This window comes from Corticium candelabrum, chromosome 21 (genome assembly GCF_963422355.1).
Source record: "Corticium candelabrum chromosome 21, ooCorCand1.1, whole genome shotgun sequence".
In the NCBI taxonomy this organism is placed as follows: domain Eukaryota; kingdom Metazoa; phylum Porifera; class Homoscleromorpha; order Homosclerophorida; family Plakinidae; genus Corticium; species Corticium candelabrum.
The window spans coordinates 4624697-4645093 of NC_085105.1; the positions used below are offsets into that span (position 1 = coordinate 4624697).

At 38.2% G+C, this 20397-nt stretch overlaps 2 protein-coding genes across 8 annotated transcripts in view; both read right to left on the bottom strand.

Moving 5' to 3' along the window:
• Positions 1 to 671: 671 nt before the first annotated feature.
• LOC134196944 (gamma-aminobutyric acid type B receptor subunit 1-like) lies at positions 672 to 8682 on the bottom strand. 2 transcript variants are annotated; one of them, XM_062666174.1, is made up of 17 exons: positions 8499 to 8682; positions 8021 to 8205; positions 5383 to 5520; positions 5135 to 5305; positions 4976 to 5080; positions 4846 to 4911; positions 4146 to 4346; positions 3809 to 4075; positions 3681 to 3756; positions 3545 to 3628; positions 3341 to 3479; positions 3158 to 3284; positions 2940 to 3086; positions 2768 to 2878; positions 2387 to 2707; positions 1294 to 1464; positions 672 to 1148 (listed from the first exon to the last, which is right to left on the bottom strand). In XM_062666174.1, the coding sequence occupies exons 1-17, from the start codon at positions 8560 to 8562 to the stop codon at positions 924 to 926; spliced, it is 2598 nt and encodes an 865-aa protein (XP_062522158.1). In that variant the 5' UTR covers positions 8563 to 8682; the 3' UTR covers positions 672 to 923. The 2 variants fall into 2 exon arrangements, with proteins under 2 accessions (XP_062522158.1, XP_062522159.1); XM_062666175.1 differs by lacking the exon at positions 8499 to 8682 and having other exon boundaries at positions 7521 to 8132.
• Positions 8683 to 9808: 1126 nt separating this feature from the next.
• Positions 9809 to 20397, bottom strand: part of LOC134196943 (tripeptidyl-peptidase 2-like) — a 36857-nt gene continuing 26268 nt past the window's right edge. For 2 of the 6 annotated variants that reach the window (XM_062666171.1, XM_062666173.1), the window contains 16 exons: positions 19699 to 19815; positions 19542 to 19642; positions 12779 to 13013; positions 12664 to 12708; positions 11716 to 11918; positions 11582 to 11660; positions 11422 to 11523; positions 11311 to 11354; positions 11161 to 11254; positions 11048 to 11104; positions 10910 to 10986; positions 10787 to 10835; positions 10698 to 10731; positions 10570 to 10631; positions 10378 to 10494; positions 9809 to 10313 (listed from right to left, as the gene is read on the bottom strand). In XM_062666171.1, coding sequence (XP_062522155.1) covers positions 10224 to 10313; positions 10378 to 10494; positions 10570 to 10631; positions 10698 to 10731; positions 10787 to 10835; positions 10910 to 10986; positions 11048 to 11104; positions 11161 to 11254; positions 11311 to 11354; positions 11422 to 11523; positions 11582 to 11660; positions 11716 to 11918; positions 12664 to 12708; positions 12779 to 13013; positions 19542 to 19642; positions 19699 to 19815 — 1506 coding nt within the window. In that variant the 3' untranslated portion in view covers positions 9809 to 10223. Of the gene's footprint in view, positions 10314 to 10377; positions 10495 to 10569; positions 10836 to 10909; positions 10987 to 11047; positions 11105 to 11160; positions 11255 to 11310; positions 11355 to 11421; positions 11524 to 11581; positions 11661 to 11715; positions 11919 to 12663; positions 12709 to 12778; positions 13014 to 19541; positions 19643 to 19698; positions 19816 to 20397 lie in introns of those variants that run through there. The other 4 variants (XM_062666170.1, XR_009972580.1, XR_009972581.1 and 1 more) reach the window with 4 other exon arrangements.

Consider the following 20397-nt stretch of genomic DNA (forward strand, 5'->3'; position numbering starts at 1 on the left):
TTATCAAATCATAGGCAGGGCCGGATCCAGAGGGGGTAAGGGGGTTAAAACCCCTCTTTTCCAATAGGCTGCTCCAATTATTTCATATAATTTCATCAGAAAAGAAAATTAGTAATGCTGTATAAATAACTACTAACGGTGAACCCCTCTTTCAAAAATTCCTGGATCCGGCGCTGCATAGGCGAATGGAACCACATTTCTTGTCCGCTGAAGTTCTGAAATATGTTAATTATCTACTGTCTAAATTGTTCTCCAGTCCAACGCAATCAACTACTAGTGAATACTGAACTGTAGTTCTGGAAGCAAGAAATCGATCTTTGTCGAAAGGATTCAGGTCACCACAACTGTACATTGAACATGCCTGCATGTATGACTCTCAAATGCAAAAACGTACGTAGTTTTCTTTTCAGTAATCATTATCTCCGTTTTCCGGGACCATTTGAGCAGCATGGCTTTTAGTGAGCACCTAGCAAATAGGAACACATGACATCATTTTCCGAATTTTTCTCCCAAACTGATCTCAGCTAAAACCGCATGTCCTTTCACATCATTGAAGACTGCCACTCCATCTATATATATACTTTTTCATATAATTTACGAGTTGTGCAGTAATGCTGCATGTATTTAATAACATGGCATTTGACTACGTGTATTCAGTTCATGTATCCATCTCTGCATCTGCTCAGTGGGTATGCTTCTTGATTTCAAAATACTCTAATGCTATTGGCTGCTAGCAAAATGTACGTTACGAAAGTACAGCAATACATGCACCTGCATCAACCTACAGAACAAGTCTCCAATGTAAAGAGTAACTGACATTACCAGAAGTCAAGTGGATGGACTGCTTTCAGTCTAATTACCCAAAATTTCATACATAAGCTTTCTTACAATCAGGTACATCTACAGATGAGACAGTACCAGAATTAAGCTTTGTCATTGCTTCTTGACTTCTCATCAGATGATGGATTAGAGTCTGATTTTATGCCTGTTGCTGCCTTCTTTGTATTACTTGGTGTACCAGAATCATCTGACAATACCCTAGCTGTGCTAGATGTACTTTCAAGTCGATCACTCCCAACAGTTTCAATGTTACTGTGCAAGTCCACTAAATCTGTGACTCGTTCAATAGTTGCATCGGTAATGTTTCGCTAAGATTAAAATTGGTGTACTTCATATGAAACTGAACACAGACAGACAGACAGACAGACAGACAGACAGACAGACAGATACACACACACACACACACACACACACATGCACACACACACACACCATTGACAACACTATGATTACCTCTTCTATTAGAGTTGTTATTATTTCAAGTTGGTGTGCACTTCGCCTCCTAAGTAGATTGATGTGATGTGTAGATGCAATAGTGTGGTCACTCATTGAGCCTTTTTCTACAGCACGAGCTGGCCCAATACCACCAACAAACTTGTCAGGATGAAATTTCAACACATAAATCTACATATGGCAATAGCAAATTCAGTTATGACTCAACTACAGCAACAACACTTATACTTTTAAGCATAGGTCATGTGATGTAAAACCACTACATATCACTACCACTCATTAAATTGTACAAGCCAAAAGCCATATCTTCACATTTCTATAAACAGCTCAGCGGTAATTGATTGTGTTAAAAAATTACTAACTGTTCACAAACAATTTCAGCATGTGGCCAAGTTGGTGCCCCAGAAACATATCATTTCAGCTATTATAAAATAAGTGCCCAAAACAGAAAAGGCTTCTAATGTATATGCCATGCACAAAGCATAGATATGGACAAACAGTGGATGTCTAGTTTTTCCAGGCAATTTGAGAGTTAGGGTTAGGATTAGGGTTACAGGTTAGGCTTATAGGGTTAGAGTTAGAGTTAGATAAGCATGGTATAATTGTATTAGTGATCCACGGTTTGTACAGGCAATCCATGGATTTTGTACAGACCAACAAACATGTTGCAAACTTTCGACCAAGGACCCAACATTACCAGCTTCAAGTTCTTGTCCAAGAACTTGGCCAAGGCAAGTCCTTACAAGAACCTGCCAAGACCTAGACAAGAATTTTCAAGACTTGATAATTTCATACCGATATGCATGATACTAATATCCATATAATATAATCAAGTCTTGGAAATCCTTGTCTGCGCAGATGTTGTGCAGGTCCTTGCAAGGACTTGTCTAGGTCAAGAACTTCAACCCGGGATTTCTACAAATTTAACACTCTCAATCTCCCTGATGCCTACCTACTAGCACAAACACAAGTGACAAATTGCAATTTCTCTTAAGCCAAGTGCTAAAAGTTACAGAATAGATAAATGTAGTCAGATCCAGCAGACAATTTACGCCATACACACCTGTGCCAAATCATTGTGTGCACAACTTACCTTTGGTACATACAAAAGAAGGAGAAGAACAGAGATGATAATCAACATCATAAATGATGTAAGAGCATAGTATACATCAGGATCTGTTACTTCCACGTGTAGAAATGCAAAAAGCATAATACAGAATACAACTGTTGTGTAGACTGCAAATGCCATAAACCGGCTATCACTCAGAAGTGCTACTTTGATCTGCCGTATGTCAAATGCCAGATAAATTCCAAACGTCAGAAGTAGACCTTTGTATCCTGAAAACACATATGTCCACACCCAAAAATTGTTGCACACACATTTGTCTTGCTCAAATTGATAAATGTCACCACTCTGCATACAATAACTCACTAGTTGCATAGAATCCATATGTTAAAATAAAAGAAACGATACCTCTAACGGTCTGGTCCCTGTAGTCCATGGATCAACACTAAACCAGATGATGACAAGGACAACATCGATAACCAAAAATATGCCAATAAAAACAAGCAACTTGTTTTCTGTCTGCAAAGCAGCAATAGAATACATGGCACATGTACCAGTAAATACAACATGAAAAACATACTAGATCAACTGCAAACGTAGAAGGTCGACGCTTAGTTCGATTTTGTTTGACATCATTTTGCTTGATACCAAGAGATACACGCCACATCTGAACCAATACAACACCAAACATACAACTGAACGCAACAGCATACAGAAACACCTTGACCTATAAGAAATAATACCATTGCAGTAAAACTCCATCATAAAATAAGAACTACAGTACACCATATTACTTACATAGCAAGACCACAACTGCAGAGCAAAGAATTGGCCATTTAGTCCATCCAATAGCACAGACATATAGCCAAGCAAACACCCAATAGCTACAACAGCATTTAATCGTGGCCCTGACAAACGAAAAATCCTTGAAAACAAAAAATAAGTACAAGTGACACTGGTGCACAACAACAAAATAATTGCCTCATATTCCGATTAAGTAAACCATAGACAAAGCAGCCAAAGGTCAAAATCACGCCGATGCATACAAAAAAAGTCACCACACCAAATGCAATGGAGGAGACAAACCGCTGCTCAGGAAAGTCGGTTGGTTGTTTCCCACCTGTAGAAGAACTGAACAAATTACATGAACTTGCAAAGCACAATGTAATGTGTCATGTAATGTACCTGGCCATTCTGGTTCATCTAGCAGGTGACCAGTGTCACTATCGTTGTCATTGTTGTACTCCCATACAAAACTCCAATTGTTATCTATTATGCTCAAGATTTCATACAAGTACTTGAATATGACAAAAACTCATACTTATATTATATCGAGCTATTACTCGACCCCAGGAAGAGTTGCTTTGGCACTTGCGATCAAAGAACTTAATTTTTCCCTGGAAACCACATATTTGTGTTGGTTTCTCAACAATAACTCAAAACTCTTACAGTAATGCCATCAAATTGAAATGAACTGTCCATCACAATCTCATTCAACTTTGTAATAACATTAGAATCCTTGTAGGTAAAGTCTTCCAGTGGTATATTTGAATTGTATCGCATGTACTCCTTCAGCAGCAATGCCGTTGCAACCACAGCATCATAGCCAAATCCCAAGTGTCCTTCAAAAACATATCTTATGTTGTTCTTTCGACAAGAAATACCAGGTGATTGCGCCGGATAGTTACGAATTTCATTGGCAACCTCCAAGACAGTCTAAAAACAGGTAATGAAATGGTAATACTTCTTATAACACCCCAAAATGTATACAAGTAGCCAGATGCACCTTGTCTGTTGGAAGAACAAGGCTTTCATTGTCAGCACCATAATGAGCATAGTCTACTGAGAAGTGCCCATCAAATGCTTCACGTAACTCTCTCTTTGAACATCCACTCTCGTTATGCTGTTTCAAGTACCACTCTGGTTCACAAATGCCACCAACATAAACCCACGTGTATGTTGTAGAACGAATGCCATGTTTAGATGCCTGCATTAGAAACAGAAGAGTTTATAAATTGTATAAGACTGGCAGCTAGCTACCTAAATTAAAACAATTATCTGAAAGGAAAGTAATGCAACATTAAGTAACTCTCTCCTTTCATGTTTCTCATCATGCACTTGCATGCAACTACAACTTCATATGAAAGAAGTTCAGTGGATGTCTGCTGTCAAACTGCATGTCACACTGAATTTCTATAGCTCATTTTGACACTAACATGTGTATCTGTGTCTGATGTAACAGGAATACTAAAACCATATAAATGCAAAGCAAGAATAAATGCACTGTGCAGTTGTCAGTAATAAGGTAGCATACTGACAAATTTTCCTAGTGTCCTTGCTGCAGCCAATTGTTTCGGCCAACTGCTCTGTGATGTGAACACAGTGTAACACAAATGAATTTATGGCTCATTCTGAAATTATTCTTTCAACATAATTCAAACAACCAAAATAGCAAACCCTAAAATAGAATACTAGAAATAAACTACCTGACAGATAAGTTTCTTTGCAACATTTTCATATGATAAAATAATCCAAATCCTGATCTTTGTTTTCTAATCAACACAACAAGTGAAATCTTAAATTAACATTTTGCTTTTCCTAATATAGACAACTTACCACTGCATGTTGCACTGCAGGTACAATGTCAGCATCACCAGACACTGAAAGCATCTCAGATGTGAAATTTGCCTCTACAAAAGCTTCATGCAGCTTTTCAGCAGTCTACAAAACATTGCTAGTTCTGCCAATGCATATTATCCAACAAAATACACATACCAAAGACCACAGATCGATTGGCTGATGAAATATAACAGCCTTTGTCCACTTAAATGTTTTCAATAGTGCAACTCTTGCAGGAACTAGACCATACTCAGACGGTTGTAAAGTATACAAATTTGGAAGTTTATCACACTCTTGCAGTGATGGTGATGTAGAAAGAAAATTAAACTGCACAGCGACGGCCGCATACAGCAATGACAATTATTAGTAAATCTCTATAACTCACGTATCTCCCTAATAATCACCTGCAAAAGATTCCAATAGTGAGATGACTCAGCAAGTGGCTCTGTAACTGTAGAGCATCCTGCAGCTATCAGTGCCACAACCTTTTTCTTCTGTTCAAACATCTTTAACATCTCAACATTACCTGTAGTCCTATCACACTAAAAATAACATAAAACTTATTGGCACAATGTGACATGCAGAAGACTAGATCAACTAAAACTAACCATATCACAATCCAATCAAGCAAGAATATAACATAGACCAGACAATTCTTGGCAACAATATTTGTCAAAATGGTCCAAAATGTCTATTTTTAAATTTTGGAGATATACACATTCCGTCTACATATGATGTTACCAGATGTACACTGTGTGTTCCTTTTGTGCTGTAGGTCTAGCATTTCAATACAAATACTGCACACACGTGAAGACAGATGCAGCACATCTAAGTGGGAGTCCAAGAAAACCTTCACCAATAAGGGCTCCATATGTTGCAGTAAAGATGATGACTCCAAATGCAGCTTTGAAGTTTGTAGAGCTATCATGTAAGAAAGAGACTAGTAATGGCCATGATCCATGATTGATATATGCTGTGGCAGTGAGGAGTGGATCAGTTTATGACAAATTTTTGTGCAATAAGTGTGCACAAGCACAGTGGGACAGCTAAAAAATATTGATAAATTTTAATTTTGGCAATTATCTAATCAATCACCAAAAATCGCCAAATTATTTTATTAAAACGTTGCCAAAAATTTCTGTGTCTACGGTATTCTCACTGCACAGTGTAGCTTCTTGCTAGTTTGGTAAAACATTATATAAAAATTAGTTTTCAGTAATATCAAACATAATACGCTACCCACCTGTGTATGCTACTGTAGCCCATCTTTTTTACAATGCAAAGTACAGTCGTACATTACATGAAGGCTTCTAGTTAATGCATGACAATCTCATTGTAACAAAGTTTTAATGATAAACGTCAACTCAATAAATGCTAACAATGAGACACATCACATGTAATTCGTCTTGACCAAGCCTACTTCCATTAAGTATTTGAACCAAGCAAAGCAATGGGTTACCAAGTAGAGCATCTTGGCTTGCAACGTACTATATCCATGCAAGCTTTAACAGTTGAACATTGTCTGTTCCCATCAAGTAAAAGTTATGAAAATAATAGTAGTAGAAAAATAATAAAACGATCAATACAAGAAACTTCACAAATTAACAACCAAAAACTAAGCTGTTTAAGGTTCTACATATTGAAGGAGCTATGTGCTGCAGCAGAATGGATGTGGTGTTACAAACGTGAGAGTGTTTTCATTTATGTTGAGAAGATAAATTTTTATAATATCTTGTGAAAGTTTGTGTAACTAACCCTAGCGCGCGCACACACACACACACACACACACACACACACACACACACACACAAACACACACTCACAAACAAACAAACAAACAAACACCTCTCCTATATATAAATTTTTTTCATCGTGCATGTGTTATTTCTCTCTCATCACTTCTTTGGTGGACATCATGGTCAGTCAGGAGTCTCAAGTTTGCCTCACTTTTACCCCGCTCTTCGAGCATCTAGTGCTCTACAAATTTTGTCGTCTGTCTGTGGTGTTCCTACAGTCTCTTTCATCATACTCAGTGTTCTAACCAGGACTTTTTGCCAACCGTCAATATGACATCATTAAATAGAATGACGTCATCAAATATTTGATGTTGACATATTTGGTAATGACATCATAAAATTACTTTATCTGTTCTCTAGTTGTATTAGAATCAAATGCAACATAACAGACGGACAGACAGAGAACACGGTAGATTATTACAATGACAAGTGGACATAAAAACTGGAATTATGAGCTGCCCTAAAAAAGTAAAGGTGTACAGTAGAAAATATGAGATTGAAGATCAACAGTAATTAGTAGAACACCACAGCCACTCATTAGCACTTCTTGTGTGAAAGGTCAACAGGAATTCACCTCAAACACCAACAAGGAGACCATGCACTCCCTAAGATTACCAGATGTCTGACATGAGAATATGTATTGTTCTGTAGCAATGTTGGGACCATCAAGACCACTAATGTCTTTAGATCCGTGACCAGTGCTATTCAGGTTACTTCGTCAGTCTGTGGTGTTCTTCAGGACTTACGTGTGTCATGGCATCTTCATTCTTCTTGTCACTTGTCTGGTGGATAGTGTGGTCAAGCCATTTCATTTTTACCTCTTCAGAACTGCAGTGTACTTGTTTTGACATATCCAGTATATATGACATTATTATAAATGTGTACAGTGTCCCTGTATGTAGGTATAAATAAATAAATAAAGTATCACATTTGATCAAGCACTGAATAACTATATATAATTCTCTTAATTCTTTATATTAATAAGATATGCTATTTTCCCAGCCAAAAGATTAGGTATGAAAACCATGCTGCAATCAGAAATGCTAATGAAAAATCAATGCTATTTATTCGTGCTATTTATTCAAACAAGAGATGCATATGCATGACACCACTAGGAGCAAACAAACTCTTGAGCAAATATCTATAACATATAGATAGTAACTTAGATCTTCTGCATTGTAACCCAATATATGAAGTCTGCCTGATTAATTAAGACCAAACCTTGACTAGAGGCAATTATTCATACCATAGAGTCTCCAAACACGAACTCCAAACGATAACCATTCAAAAACGTAGGATGATTGTTGATATGTTCCAGAGCCAAGTCACAGCCGTTTCTTGCAGTAGGAAGATTCCAGGCATCATTATGGCTGACAGGCAGCAGAAGACCAATGTACAGTGTTCTATTTGCATCTCCGTTAGCAACATTGCCTATAAATATTAATGGAAGGAAGTTAGCGTAAGATGCCTTTTTCAGATTCCAACAAGAAACCGGACACAACTAAATAGAACGACGGCCGGTAATCCGTTCAACACATCAAGAAAGTGAGGACCACACCAAATCATCAAGACAAACGCGAAGTTCTAGTATCATACAGATAGGCATGCCGCTTTCAAGTGACTGTCCTCCTTTCTTTGGCGCCTCAGTAGGATATAAATTTCTTCCTCACCCTGACTGTCTAGATGTTGTATAACGAAAAATCATGATTTATCTACAGGCTTACCAGTAACTACCGGCCATTGAAAAATTGTCACGACGAACGGAAGCACTCGAAACCAACCAGCCATGTAAACAAAGGCGTCAAGACTTTCAAGCACGACAACAGCGATTGACCGCGAACAGATAGTTCAATCCAAAGCTGTAGAGTACACCCAACCCCTAGAAGTGACAAGTATAGTCGCAGTCAAGCCCAGAACCCGGATTACCGCAAGTTTCACTTTGGTGTATGATGTGATGATATGTGGAATGTAAGAAGACTTAAGGGTTAGTGGCTTTGCAATGGGGATCGAGTGACATAGGAGTGGCCACCTAGCTACCTCCGCTGTAACGACCGGATGCAATGTTATCAGTTTACTACCTTCCAGGTAACCAACACAGCTAGATTATAATTGAACCGAGGATATCTAAATCTTTGGCTACTAATTATAATTTGAGTACTAGACGTGCTGCGCAACATGTGATCGGCATTTACACTGTCAAATTGCACTGTGGCTTCTACGCGCGTATTGTTGTACGCCTACGGTACGCTACCCTCTGACAATGCGACTGTCTGATGAGCAAAAGCACTGTTACAGTACCACTGTTACAGTCTGCTGCCAATTACAGATCAAACTGATACATACCAGAGGCGAAAATGAAAGCAGGACAATTCCTCAAATGCAACTTTCTACGCAGTAATGATTTGTACACTAGTGGGCTGTAGACTGCCTCCTGGTCGACATTCTAGCTAGTTGAGCAATTAAAATAAGACACGCTGGAGAAAGCGATAGCGAAAGTGTGAGGTTGTGTGAGAGTGTTCAGACATGATTCAGGTAGGAGTGTCAATTAGTTACAAAACTGATTGCCATAATTAAACTCCACTTTTCGAAAGTATGCATTGCTGGACACGAGAGTATCTCCTCTCTAATACGTATCCCTAGGAACCAGACGCTGTGTAGAGTTAGTAGTGCACACGGCTGCCGCTGCAGCTGAGCAAGAGGTTTTGAATGATACCCGTATATACGAGTTCTGCACGTCTCAAAATGGCCCCTCTGAGACCTTTATAAGTTGCTCATTTTCGGCACGAGAGAAGCATAGCACTTCAACAGAGTTTACACAAACACACAAACGCTATGGTTCCTACAGCACTAGACCCGTCGTTTGGATGTCCTATATCTACCTTCGTATTGATATCACGGACCATCTTGGTCGACAATTCTGGAATCGCTTCCAATTGTTTTGATGATCGCATGGATGTCTGTAGCAGATCCACTGAGACTGTAATCTCTAGATATGACCACACCCGCATTTAGACGCCGGTAATTAATCTTCCCTACTTAATTAATTACTCATTTGTCAATTGACAGATGCTACGCCTCCTGCATGACAAAAGAAATTGAACCTAGGAAAAACCAACCGTCTTCGATACATACTTAAGTTAACAGTCATCCAGAGTTCATAGTTCAGCAACTATCTAGTTCTTGTAGCGTTCCGTCCCAAAACAGAACTATCTTGTCTATTGTACTGTAGACCTGTCTAGCAAATGACCGTCTACATTACTACTGGCACTGCAGTAGACACGGGTGGTTATAAACTGTATGGGCGGTTTCATAACTGTGAGAAATCTAAACAGCAATACACACCATGGTATTGGCACATTCACCTCTACATGCAACAGTCAGCTCTCCTATCTAGATTAGACAGGCTACTAACTCATTCAACGATTAGTCAATGTTGAGCGTTATGTATACTAAAACAGAGGGTAACTTAGAGGAAAACGCCTTAACAGCCACTGTCGCCTGTTTTGAATACAGTGATCCCATTCTAGCTTGCCTAGTAGCTACAATACAAGAATCATCAGGATACAATTCGCATGAACATTACTGCATATACAGACTAGGAACCTCAATAATTTGCACTTCTGCATCCTTTGTCAGGTTTCCCTCTTCTTGTAAAAGCAGTTTAATGGCTTGAGCATAGTACCCATGTAATCTGGCATGCTCTACAGCCACAGAAACTACCTAGAAACATTGGAAATAAAGTATTGAATAAACATTCAATAAACACTCAAAGACAAGAAATGTTCTATTAGCAACTTTCGGTTCTTTCAATTCTGTCCACTTCTGCAGCTCGACCATCACATCATCAAAATCAGAAACTGTTAAGAAAAACAAACATCATCAAAAGTACATAGTCAGCAACACTTGATATAACGTATGTTAACTTTTAGGTTCGGAATAGTCAGCTAAAGCTCTGGCCTATAAGAATTCCATTATTTCGTGAAATACAAACCATTTAATTGACCACTAGCACCTTGGTCCCTAAAGCTTCAATCACAGCTGCTTTCTTCTTGTCCATGTCACTATTAATTAATAGCAATCCATACCTTGTCAATATCAACATACATTCAATACAGTCAATGCTTCATAGTCAAACCACCATTTCACAGTGTCAGCATCGCTGCTAAGATCTGCCTTCATTCCACAGTAAGCAGCCAACTGAACAATGTCAATCTAAACAACAAATATCAATAGACTATAACAGTGGGTTAAAGCAAGTGAAAGCACAGCCTACACAATCCAAAACAGCATTGGCAGTAGCAACAATAGCATCTAAGTGTGACAAACGTTCCTTAACACAAAACACTGGTGGCAATCAGGTTAAATAGAATACACAAAACAATCAACCTTTTCCTCAAGAATTCGAAGCCTGGTCAACCGAGCTTCTAATGGATCCACAGCTTGTTTTTCTACTTCATCAACCTGCTGAAGATCCTTCAACCTACAATCATATAATGTACAGTGCGTGATTGCATCAATCAATCCAGTTCATTATACTTGCAAGCCCAAGTCAGCTGAAAGCTTCTTAGTGCCTCCTCATACTGCCAATAAAAAAGTTACTTTATTAGTAACTATATATTAACTAATACCAAAACAGAATCAACTTACCTGATCAGATAGAGACAAAGTAGTTTTTTGTGCTTTGTCCTGTTTGCTTTTGACTCGTTTTAGAGGTGGCTCAGAAATAACATAACTGAAAAGGCAACTGTCCTATTGAAGAACAAGCGAGACTCATCAACATCCATTTCAATTCAAACAACAAACTGACCACTTTCTTCACTTCAGAATCCTTAGCAAATGACATCGTACCTTGAAGGATGTGGCCAGGTTTCACTGCCTTTGGAATTCTACAGCAAACAAAGTACAAAAAATGGCATATGTATAAGAAACACAACTGTTCACTTGTCTTCAGCAGGAGGCATGATATAGAGAGGTATGCAATTGCCAGGACCAAGCTTGAGTGACTTGCATTTACTTCCACTCGCTCTCATTGCTTGAGTTAGACTGCCATAAACATCAACAGATACTGGTGATGGCAGTTTGTGCTTGATTACAATAATCATGTCTTTCAGTCGTTCCAGCTGTTCACGCCTGCTGTGACACACCTACAAATCCAATACATGAATGCTAATTCCTAGACATGGCCAACAAAACTTTGTCTGTCTATTGGTAATATGGAAAGCACCATACAGACAATGTATGTATCTATGTCGTGGCTACATTTTGGTTAAAAAGTGACTAACCATGTTCTACATTTAAATGTCTACTATCAGTATGAGTACAAAACATGATTGTAAAGGCTCCAGTTCATCATTGCCAATTATTTTAAAATACCTAAAAATACCTGCAATGTTATCAGCAGACACCTGCACATATTGTTCTTGTCATATAGTCTCTAGCAACCTACGTAGCATATACATGTACTAGTAGTGGTCTGTACATCTGCACCACCAAAAATTACATCGGAAGCAAACTCCTTGTACATAAAGTACTGAAGAATTGCAGAGTCACTTTAGAACTACAGTATATATACTGCATGTGTCCAATTGTACACATATTTAAAAAGGAGCAACTTTAAAAATATAATATTTACAATTGCTCTTCTCTTCTGTGTCATATCTTAGATATTTGCAAAGAAAAAAGCATAGAAAACAGATAGAAGTAAAGAAAAGAATGAGTACAAAAGGGCAGATAAAAAGACAAGACAGAAAAAGAGAAGAGAAAAAAAGAGAAAGAAAAGAAACAGAGGAGAAGAACAAGAGAAGACAAGAGAAGAGAAGAAAAACAAGAGCAAGGAAAGGAGAGAAAGAAGAAGAGTTAAAGCTAGTAACAGAAAACTCAAGTTACAACCTGAAGACGAAGAGTGTAGTCTCCTTTATCAATTGTTACTGCATACTACATAACACAGGCACAAAGGATGATCAAACAACATTTTACCGTACATAAGGTATGACAATATATTCACCTTATGTGGAAATGCATCTCCGCAGGTAATAAGTTGTTTATTTGAGTCAAACAACATCCAGAGCTGAGATTCATATTCTGACTCATAAAGCAGATTCGAAAGATATGATGCAGCAGGAACAACTTCACCTTTCTTAGCTTTTGAGAAGGTGTAAGTTAATATCAACTGATACACATGGCAACCGCTTGGCAAAACATCTTGTTCACCCATACAACGAATAGCACTGTCAACAGGGCTAGAACAACACAACTCTACAGTTGCACAGAAACTTAGTCACCTGAAGCATGACTAAATAAAACACATTAGATAGCTAGATTTAGTGTTCCATCTGCAAAGCTATATATAAATATTCCAATTCCAAATTCAAGTTCCATACAAAGTTCTGATGTCTCAATATGAGAACACACCATTGAGAGTGTGGCATCCGGGAGCTCCAGCAGTTGGTTTGACTGGAGTTCAGGACCCGGATCCGGCTTTGGGTTGACTGTTAGCACAAGTATGCATGTTTCTTGAGTTTGCACTAAAAAAGGCTACAACTGGCGCTGTGAACATGAGTTCGAAACAGGCAAAAAAACTATACGATCAGTGAAAGAACAAAGAGGAGTTTGTTTGTCAAGAGTCTAGATGAGGTAATATGTATGCGCTTAGAAATTCTGTACTTCTGAGCGTCGAAGACTTGTCGGTTAAACAGCTACTTGAAAATGTTCAAACATTTTTGGCAGAAGCACAATGCAATTGTAAAACGAGTGCATTTACATCGTAGAAGTCAACAAGAACATGAGACAGTGCAAGAATATGCTGATACATTAAAACAACTTGCAACGAATTGCGGTTCTGCCATAACTGAGTACAAGGATAGAATGAAAGACATTCTTGCTGCGGGAATTTGAGACAATGCAATGTTGCATAAACTATATGAGAGAGAAGACTTGCTGACCCAATCATGTGACAAAGTGGTTCTGATAGCTAGAACTATGGAAAGCGCGAAAAACAGTGTAGCTGCTACATGTAAAACACCAGCAGAAAGTCAGGATGTTGACAAATGGAAAAAACACCTTGCTATAAAAGACATTGTTAAGTCGCCAGACAAAGAGTGATATGTTTTCAATGCAATAAAGAAGGACACTATCGATGGGAATGTCCTAGGAAGATAAGAAACCAGGAAATTGCACCAGAATCTCGTTTTTCTTTTAGGAAAGACAAGCAACTTGTTCAAAAGTACAAAACTAAGAAAGTCCATAAAGTACAACACTCAGACTCTGAAGCATCTGTAGCCAATTCCTCATTAGAAAATGAATGTCCTAGATATTCTGTCGAGTCTGTCACGTGTGTTTACTGTCACGAAACAGTTTACAATACATTGAAAAACTTTTGGTTGATGCTTGCTCAACTAAATGATTGTTTAGTGACTTTTTCTGTGGATACAAGAGCTCATGTCTCTTTGTTGGACAAGGTGACATGGAATAGGATTGGTAGACCAGAACTGATAAACGAACAAGAGAAATTAAGAAATGCTTCGAATAGAATTATGACTTTCAAAAAAGCATGACGAAAATCAAGGTTTGCTATTGCAACAAAATTTTGTTCCAATTCAATGTGAGACAAGGTCAGGGTTGCAATCTCTTCGGTGTGGATTAGGCCAAAAACTTGGTCTTCCTACTGTGTTTATTGACTATCCCAAGTCGGTAGAAAGCAGATCTAGTGCAATGTTGTCTGAAGTGACTAAAAGAGAGACACAAGTAAAGAAATTGTTAGAAAGGTTTTCAGTCTTGTTTGAAGATAAATTGGGTTGTTGCAGGTACACCATTGGAATTTGCGAATGTCCTGAAACTGAGTTAAAAGTTTTTTTTTCCGTTCAAGAGACCGAAATTACATCTTAGAGCACAAATGAGAGACTAAAGTGGTGTGAAACACTAAGAATGACATTGTACAGCTGGTCAACATGGCTCATTATGCGTTTCCCCAAAGTGAACATTCCTAAAGTCACTGAAGCTATCAGAATATGTGGTGACTTCAAACCACTCAATTGTTTCTAGTCACTGATCAATATCTAATTTCTATACCAACAGGGCTGTTTAGCTTACTAGCATGGAGAGAGCTTTTCTCCAAAATCTATTTGAAGGACACCTACACTCAATTACAAAATTGATGAAGAGAGTCAGAAAGATTTCATCATTAATTAGCACGCATATTGGATTGTTCAAGTAGAGACGTCTACTGTTCGGCATCAGTTGACCCCTGCCATTTTCCAGAGAGTCATGGCCAAAGTCTTAAAAGGTTTGAAAAATTTGTGTTGACATGGATGATATTTTGGTTACTGGAAAAGATGACAATGCCAACATAGAAAATCTGTCTGCTGTTTTTCAAAGATTGCAACAAAATGGGTTGCACATAAAAAGAAGTGCTCTTTCTGCCAACAGTCCATTCAATACTTGGGACATATTGTGGATAGTGCAGGGAATAAGAGTATCTGAAGAAAGAATCAATGCAATTCAGATGATGAGAGCACCAAGAGATCAGTCTGAATTGAGATCGTTCTTATATAGGCATGGTCAACTATTTGGTCATTCTTGTCCACACATGTCCAGATATACGGAGCCCTTAAACTTTGAACTGGTCGGCAAAAGAAGAGTCTGCTTTTCAAGAAGTGAAGCAAACTTATGTCTCTCCCAGTTGTCACAAAGTATGATATGTCCCATCCTCTTGGTGTGTCATGTGATGCTAGTGAAAACAATTTAGGAGTATGTCTGTTTCTGTATAGAAGATCGTCCGAACATGGTAATATTCCAATTGGTCCAGATAAAGAGTTTAATCAGATTAATGACTATGAAGACAAGTCAGAACGGTATATTGCTGCTATGAAATGTCAAATCATTATTAAAATAGGCCAATTCTCTATCATCAGCTTCAGAAGTCTGCAAAGAATGATGACACTCTGCACCTTTTTATGAAATACATTAAAGGGTGGCCTTCAGCAGTCAAAAACAAAACACTTTCAGCTTTCACAGCATGTCAGCACCAGTTGTCCATATATAATGGATGTATACTAAAACATGCAGAAGAGCCTTGAATTGTAGTTCTAACCAAAGTGAGGTGCCAGCTTCTAACGGAACTAGACAAATCTCATGTTGGTATAGAACAAATAAAAAACTAGGTCATTGTTTCATATGGTGGCCAAACATTGTTAAAGACATTGAAGCAATGGCCCATAGTTGTGAGGCTTGTGCTAGTCACAGTCACATGCCACCAGAAGTACCTCTCCGCCCATGGGAGTTTCCCGAATGTCCATGGATAAGGATTCAAATCAAATTGGCAGGAACCATTTTTCAACAAGATGTGGTTTGTTGTTGTGGATGCCTTCTCAAAATGGCCGGAGGTGATTCAATTGCTCATGGGATCAACTTCAGCTAGTCAAACTATACTCAACTCTATCACATCTTTGCAGGTTTCTGTATTCCAAAACACACAGTATCAGACAATGGTCCTCAATTTGTATCTGGTGACTTTGAAAATTTCTGCAAAAACCAGTGCATCTTGCATACCCTAACCCCTCTGTACCATCCCCAAAGCAATGGGCAGTTTCAAACATTGAAGTCAGTAATCAAGAAGAGAATGGAGAAGGCAAGACAGAATTTGGAAGAAAGTTGTAACAGACTTTTGTCTGTCTATAGAAATACTAATCACAGCACTACCAGCATCTCTCCTGCAAGATTATTGATGAATCAAGGTTTGAGATGTCAGACCTCCACGTAAAGCTTCAAAGATCAATAGAAAACTACATAGAGCAGTGGATAAAGTTCAAGAACAACATTATGAAGGTTAAATGGCTTCTCTCATTAGCAGTCCGATCGTGACTCATTTTTGTTTAGCTTGAGCATAATATAAATAAGCAAAGGTGGAAAAAAGTAAAGGTCATCTGTATGTTGAGGAATAGGTACTACACAGTACTATACGTGGACAACTCGGTTGGAGAAATCTTCATATAGGTCATCTAATCCCCAGTCCCAAGGCTGAAGAACTATATACACGTTGGCTCAAGATCAAGCGTATGATAGCAATTTGTCTAGCAATTCTTCTGTTGGTGACATATCCGAATGACAAAGTTTCACCCAGTCTTTCTGCTAGAAGAAGTCCTTGCACAACAAAGGGTACACCTCCTACACGATATGGAGACTGGACTTTGTAAAATGACATTCCTTATTGCATTTAGTCTACAGCAGTTATATATATATATATATATATATATATATATATATATATATATATATATACATACATACATACATACATACATACATATATTGGTAATGTTCTCTTTTTCTTTAGTTTTGTACACAAGGAGATGATGTGGCATCCGGGAGCTCCAGCAGTTGGTTTGACTGGAGTTCAGGACTCGGATCTGGCGTTGGGTTGACGTATGTTTTGTTGAGTTTGTACTAAAGAAAAGACCACAGAGAACTTGACATGCACATTGTAAAACCACTGCACCTGGACAGTTCTAATTGCATTACTCTACTATTACAGATTATGTCACAACTAGAGTGTCTAATGTCAATTGATTTGACCCCTAAAAAGATTTACAAACTTGTTGGATTCTGGAGTGACTAGAAGGTACATTTATGTTATGTCAGACAGCAAAAACTGTTCCCCTTACAAAAGTTGAATAATGCAGGGGATCCAAAACTGCCTTCACAGTTACAGGCGTTCAATTAGATAAAAGCATACCAAACCTGAATAAAGGCTAGCAGCAGCCACAAGTGCTTTCTATTTAGACAGGGGTGTTCAACCTACAAAAGTGTTCCATGTTCAAAGCATTTCATTACAAAACAACATAGTGCACAATGTGCAGCCAATGTCCTTCGAACAATCCTGCCTTCTGTAAATGTGCAATGCTGTTTGCCATATTCTTGTTCTTTTCACTGCTGCTGAAGTTTAGCTTCTCAGCAGTTACTTGTGCTGAAATTGTAAGCAACTTACTAGACTATTTCAACAAGTTAATTAATGAGTCTCATCACATATTATAGGAATCTCGTGTTTCCTACATTTCTATATCTAGTCCAGTTTCATTAATTAACTTGTTGAAAATGTAGTAAGTTACTTGAACAATTTCAGCACAAGCAACAGCAGAAAAGCTAAACTTCAGGAGCAGTGAGGCAAACAGCATCGTTTCAAAAGCTTCACATTTACAGAAGGCAGCAGTGCCGGAAGGGCATTGGCTGCACAGCCATAGCCATACCACTTTCGAAATAATGAACTTTACGCAGTTGCCCATCAGCATGTACTTCAGGTTTATGGGTAAGTGGTATGGATAGCGATAGCTAATATATGTTTTACTACATCATGCTGCATACAAAATACTGTTAATCAATAAATTTTGTAAGCTATTTAATTTTGTAAATTTTGTAAATTGTTAAATCGCTTACTAAATTTGTAGCACAAATATTCGTGAAGATGCACATCCAACACTGTCTGAATGATCGTCTTCATTGTTTGGGTAGGACAGAAATGGCTTTCTAAGCTCATGCAGGGTAGTGTCCTGCATGCACTAGCTGTCAACGAATCGCTTTTGCAACAAAAGACATTGACAATGAAGTACTTGCACCCGGATGTTGATTGAGCCACCACGTCACTTCCACGCACATGATGTTCAAGACGCATGAGGAAAGTTTACGAGCATTTATTTATTACAAAATAGAGTTTGCTGCAGTTTTACAAACACTGTGGTTATGAACATGTATTCATTTCCAGTATTCAAGGTTATCAAGTAGTTCTGAGCCTCAATATTCAAAGGTATGTTTTCAGAGTCATAGGTGTTAGTAAAAAGCAGCAAAGATCATTTGGCAAGTTTCCAGTTTGAAACAAGACATTGTTAGCATGAGCAAGTTTTGTATGATGAGGCCTACCTAGTACACACTAGACTGGACAAATCTACATTTGCTACCTGGAAGTAATCATTTTAGACAAGAGAAAAACTGCAGACACATAATAAACCATGACGTAACATTGGCACTAACAAGTTATAGCCCAGCAAAACAGCACTCAAATTCTATAACCATACTGTACACATAAAAACTTGTTTGGCAACTTGTGCATCCAAAGTGCCTTCGTAAATTCCAGAAAACAATGCTCAAGTAAGTGGTAAGAATTTGCCTCTCAATGCTCAGCAATTTCGTCCATCCATTTTATGCATGATGAAGTATGGCAAGATTAACCTATTTTATGCATTTCAAGTGTTGTCCATTTCTTGAAAAAAAAGAGAAGAAAGGTCTAGCAAACATATGGGCAATGCGTGCCGGTATTTTGGCAAATACAAAAACATATGCTTACAGACATGTAACATGTTATGTACGTAGACCGTTCACTGATTCTGCAAATATTTTGCAATGGTAAGTAATTAGCATCCAGTTCAGCATGATTAACATTCAATAAGTCCAGTTTAGCATGCCAACATACAATGCCTAGTCACCCATTAGTAGTACAATATACAGTGCACATCCAGAGATCTAAAAAAACAAGAAAGTGCCCTGTAATAACACAAAAAGCCACATTCGTTAGCTCTGCCTTCTCTGTCTCTTTGTACTACTATCTAAATGTCCATTCACCACCCACAACAGTCAAACAAAAAATCTGGCTAAAATTAAAATGACAAGAAGACAACTTCACCGGTATAATTATCCATCACTTAATTAAACTAAGCTTCACAACCACAATTTAGAACACCGACAGACTCAAAAAGCTAGCGAATTCTTGAATGACTACTTACCGGAGAGGTTCAATGTGAGTCTTCAGAGAGCCAGAGGGTTGAATTTCCTCTTGCCTGAAAGAGGCAGTTACATCTACTCGTGTATAAGCCTTGGAACTATGCTGAAAATTATAATGAGCAGCAGTAGCATACACAATTTCAACTGTAACATACATACAAAAGTAATTTCTGATGGGTTTGACATTATTCCATGAACTGTGATGGTTCGAGTCACTTCTGAATCTCCGAGACTTGCCCAATACTGAGCCACTGACAGCTCCAGTGTCACTCCACCCTTTACAATAAACGATAAATACAAACGTTAACTTTGCAGATTGCCTTAATTAATAGATCAGAGACAAGTTACCATAGATATATGTATTGTTCTAATAAAATGCCCTTAAACATAACAAAAAAAAGGAACTCTAATTACACTAAAGTCCAAAACCTAACCACTAAGTTATGACTCACTTTAATAGACTTTAACCACAAAAGATGCTAGGTGAAACTAGCTGACAGTAATGACAGTTTCAAGAGACATAGGGCCTTACAGCACAATTAAAACACAACTGAGCCCATTTCAACAGTTCAGAACCCTATGATTTCAAAGCACCCCAAACGTAGTCACAGTAAGACTACATCATTTTAAACTAAATTTTCTTTCTGTGTGGGTATCTGTGTGTGTGTGTGTGTGTGTGTGTGTGTGTGTGTGTGTGTGTGTGTGTGTGTGTGTGTGTGTGTGTGTGTGTGTGTGTGTGTGTGCATGTCACACTACACTCAGTATCTACGCTAGTATGCTGCCAAAACGCATAATCAAGGCTTGAGGTGTAGGCGTTCATGATTCAGTTGCTAGAGTTACATCCAAGCTAACACATTT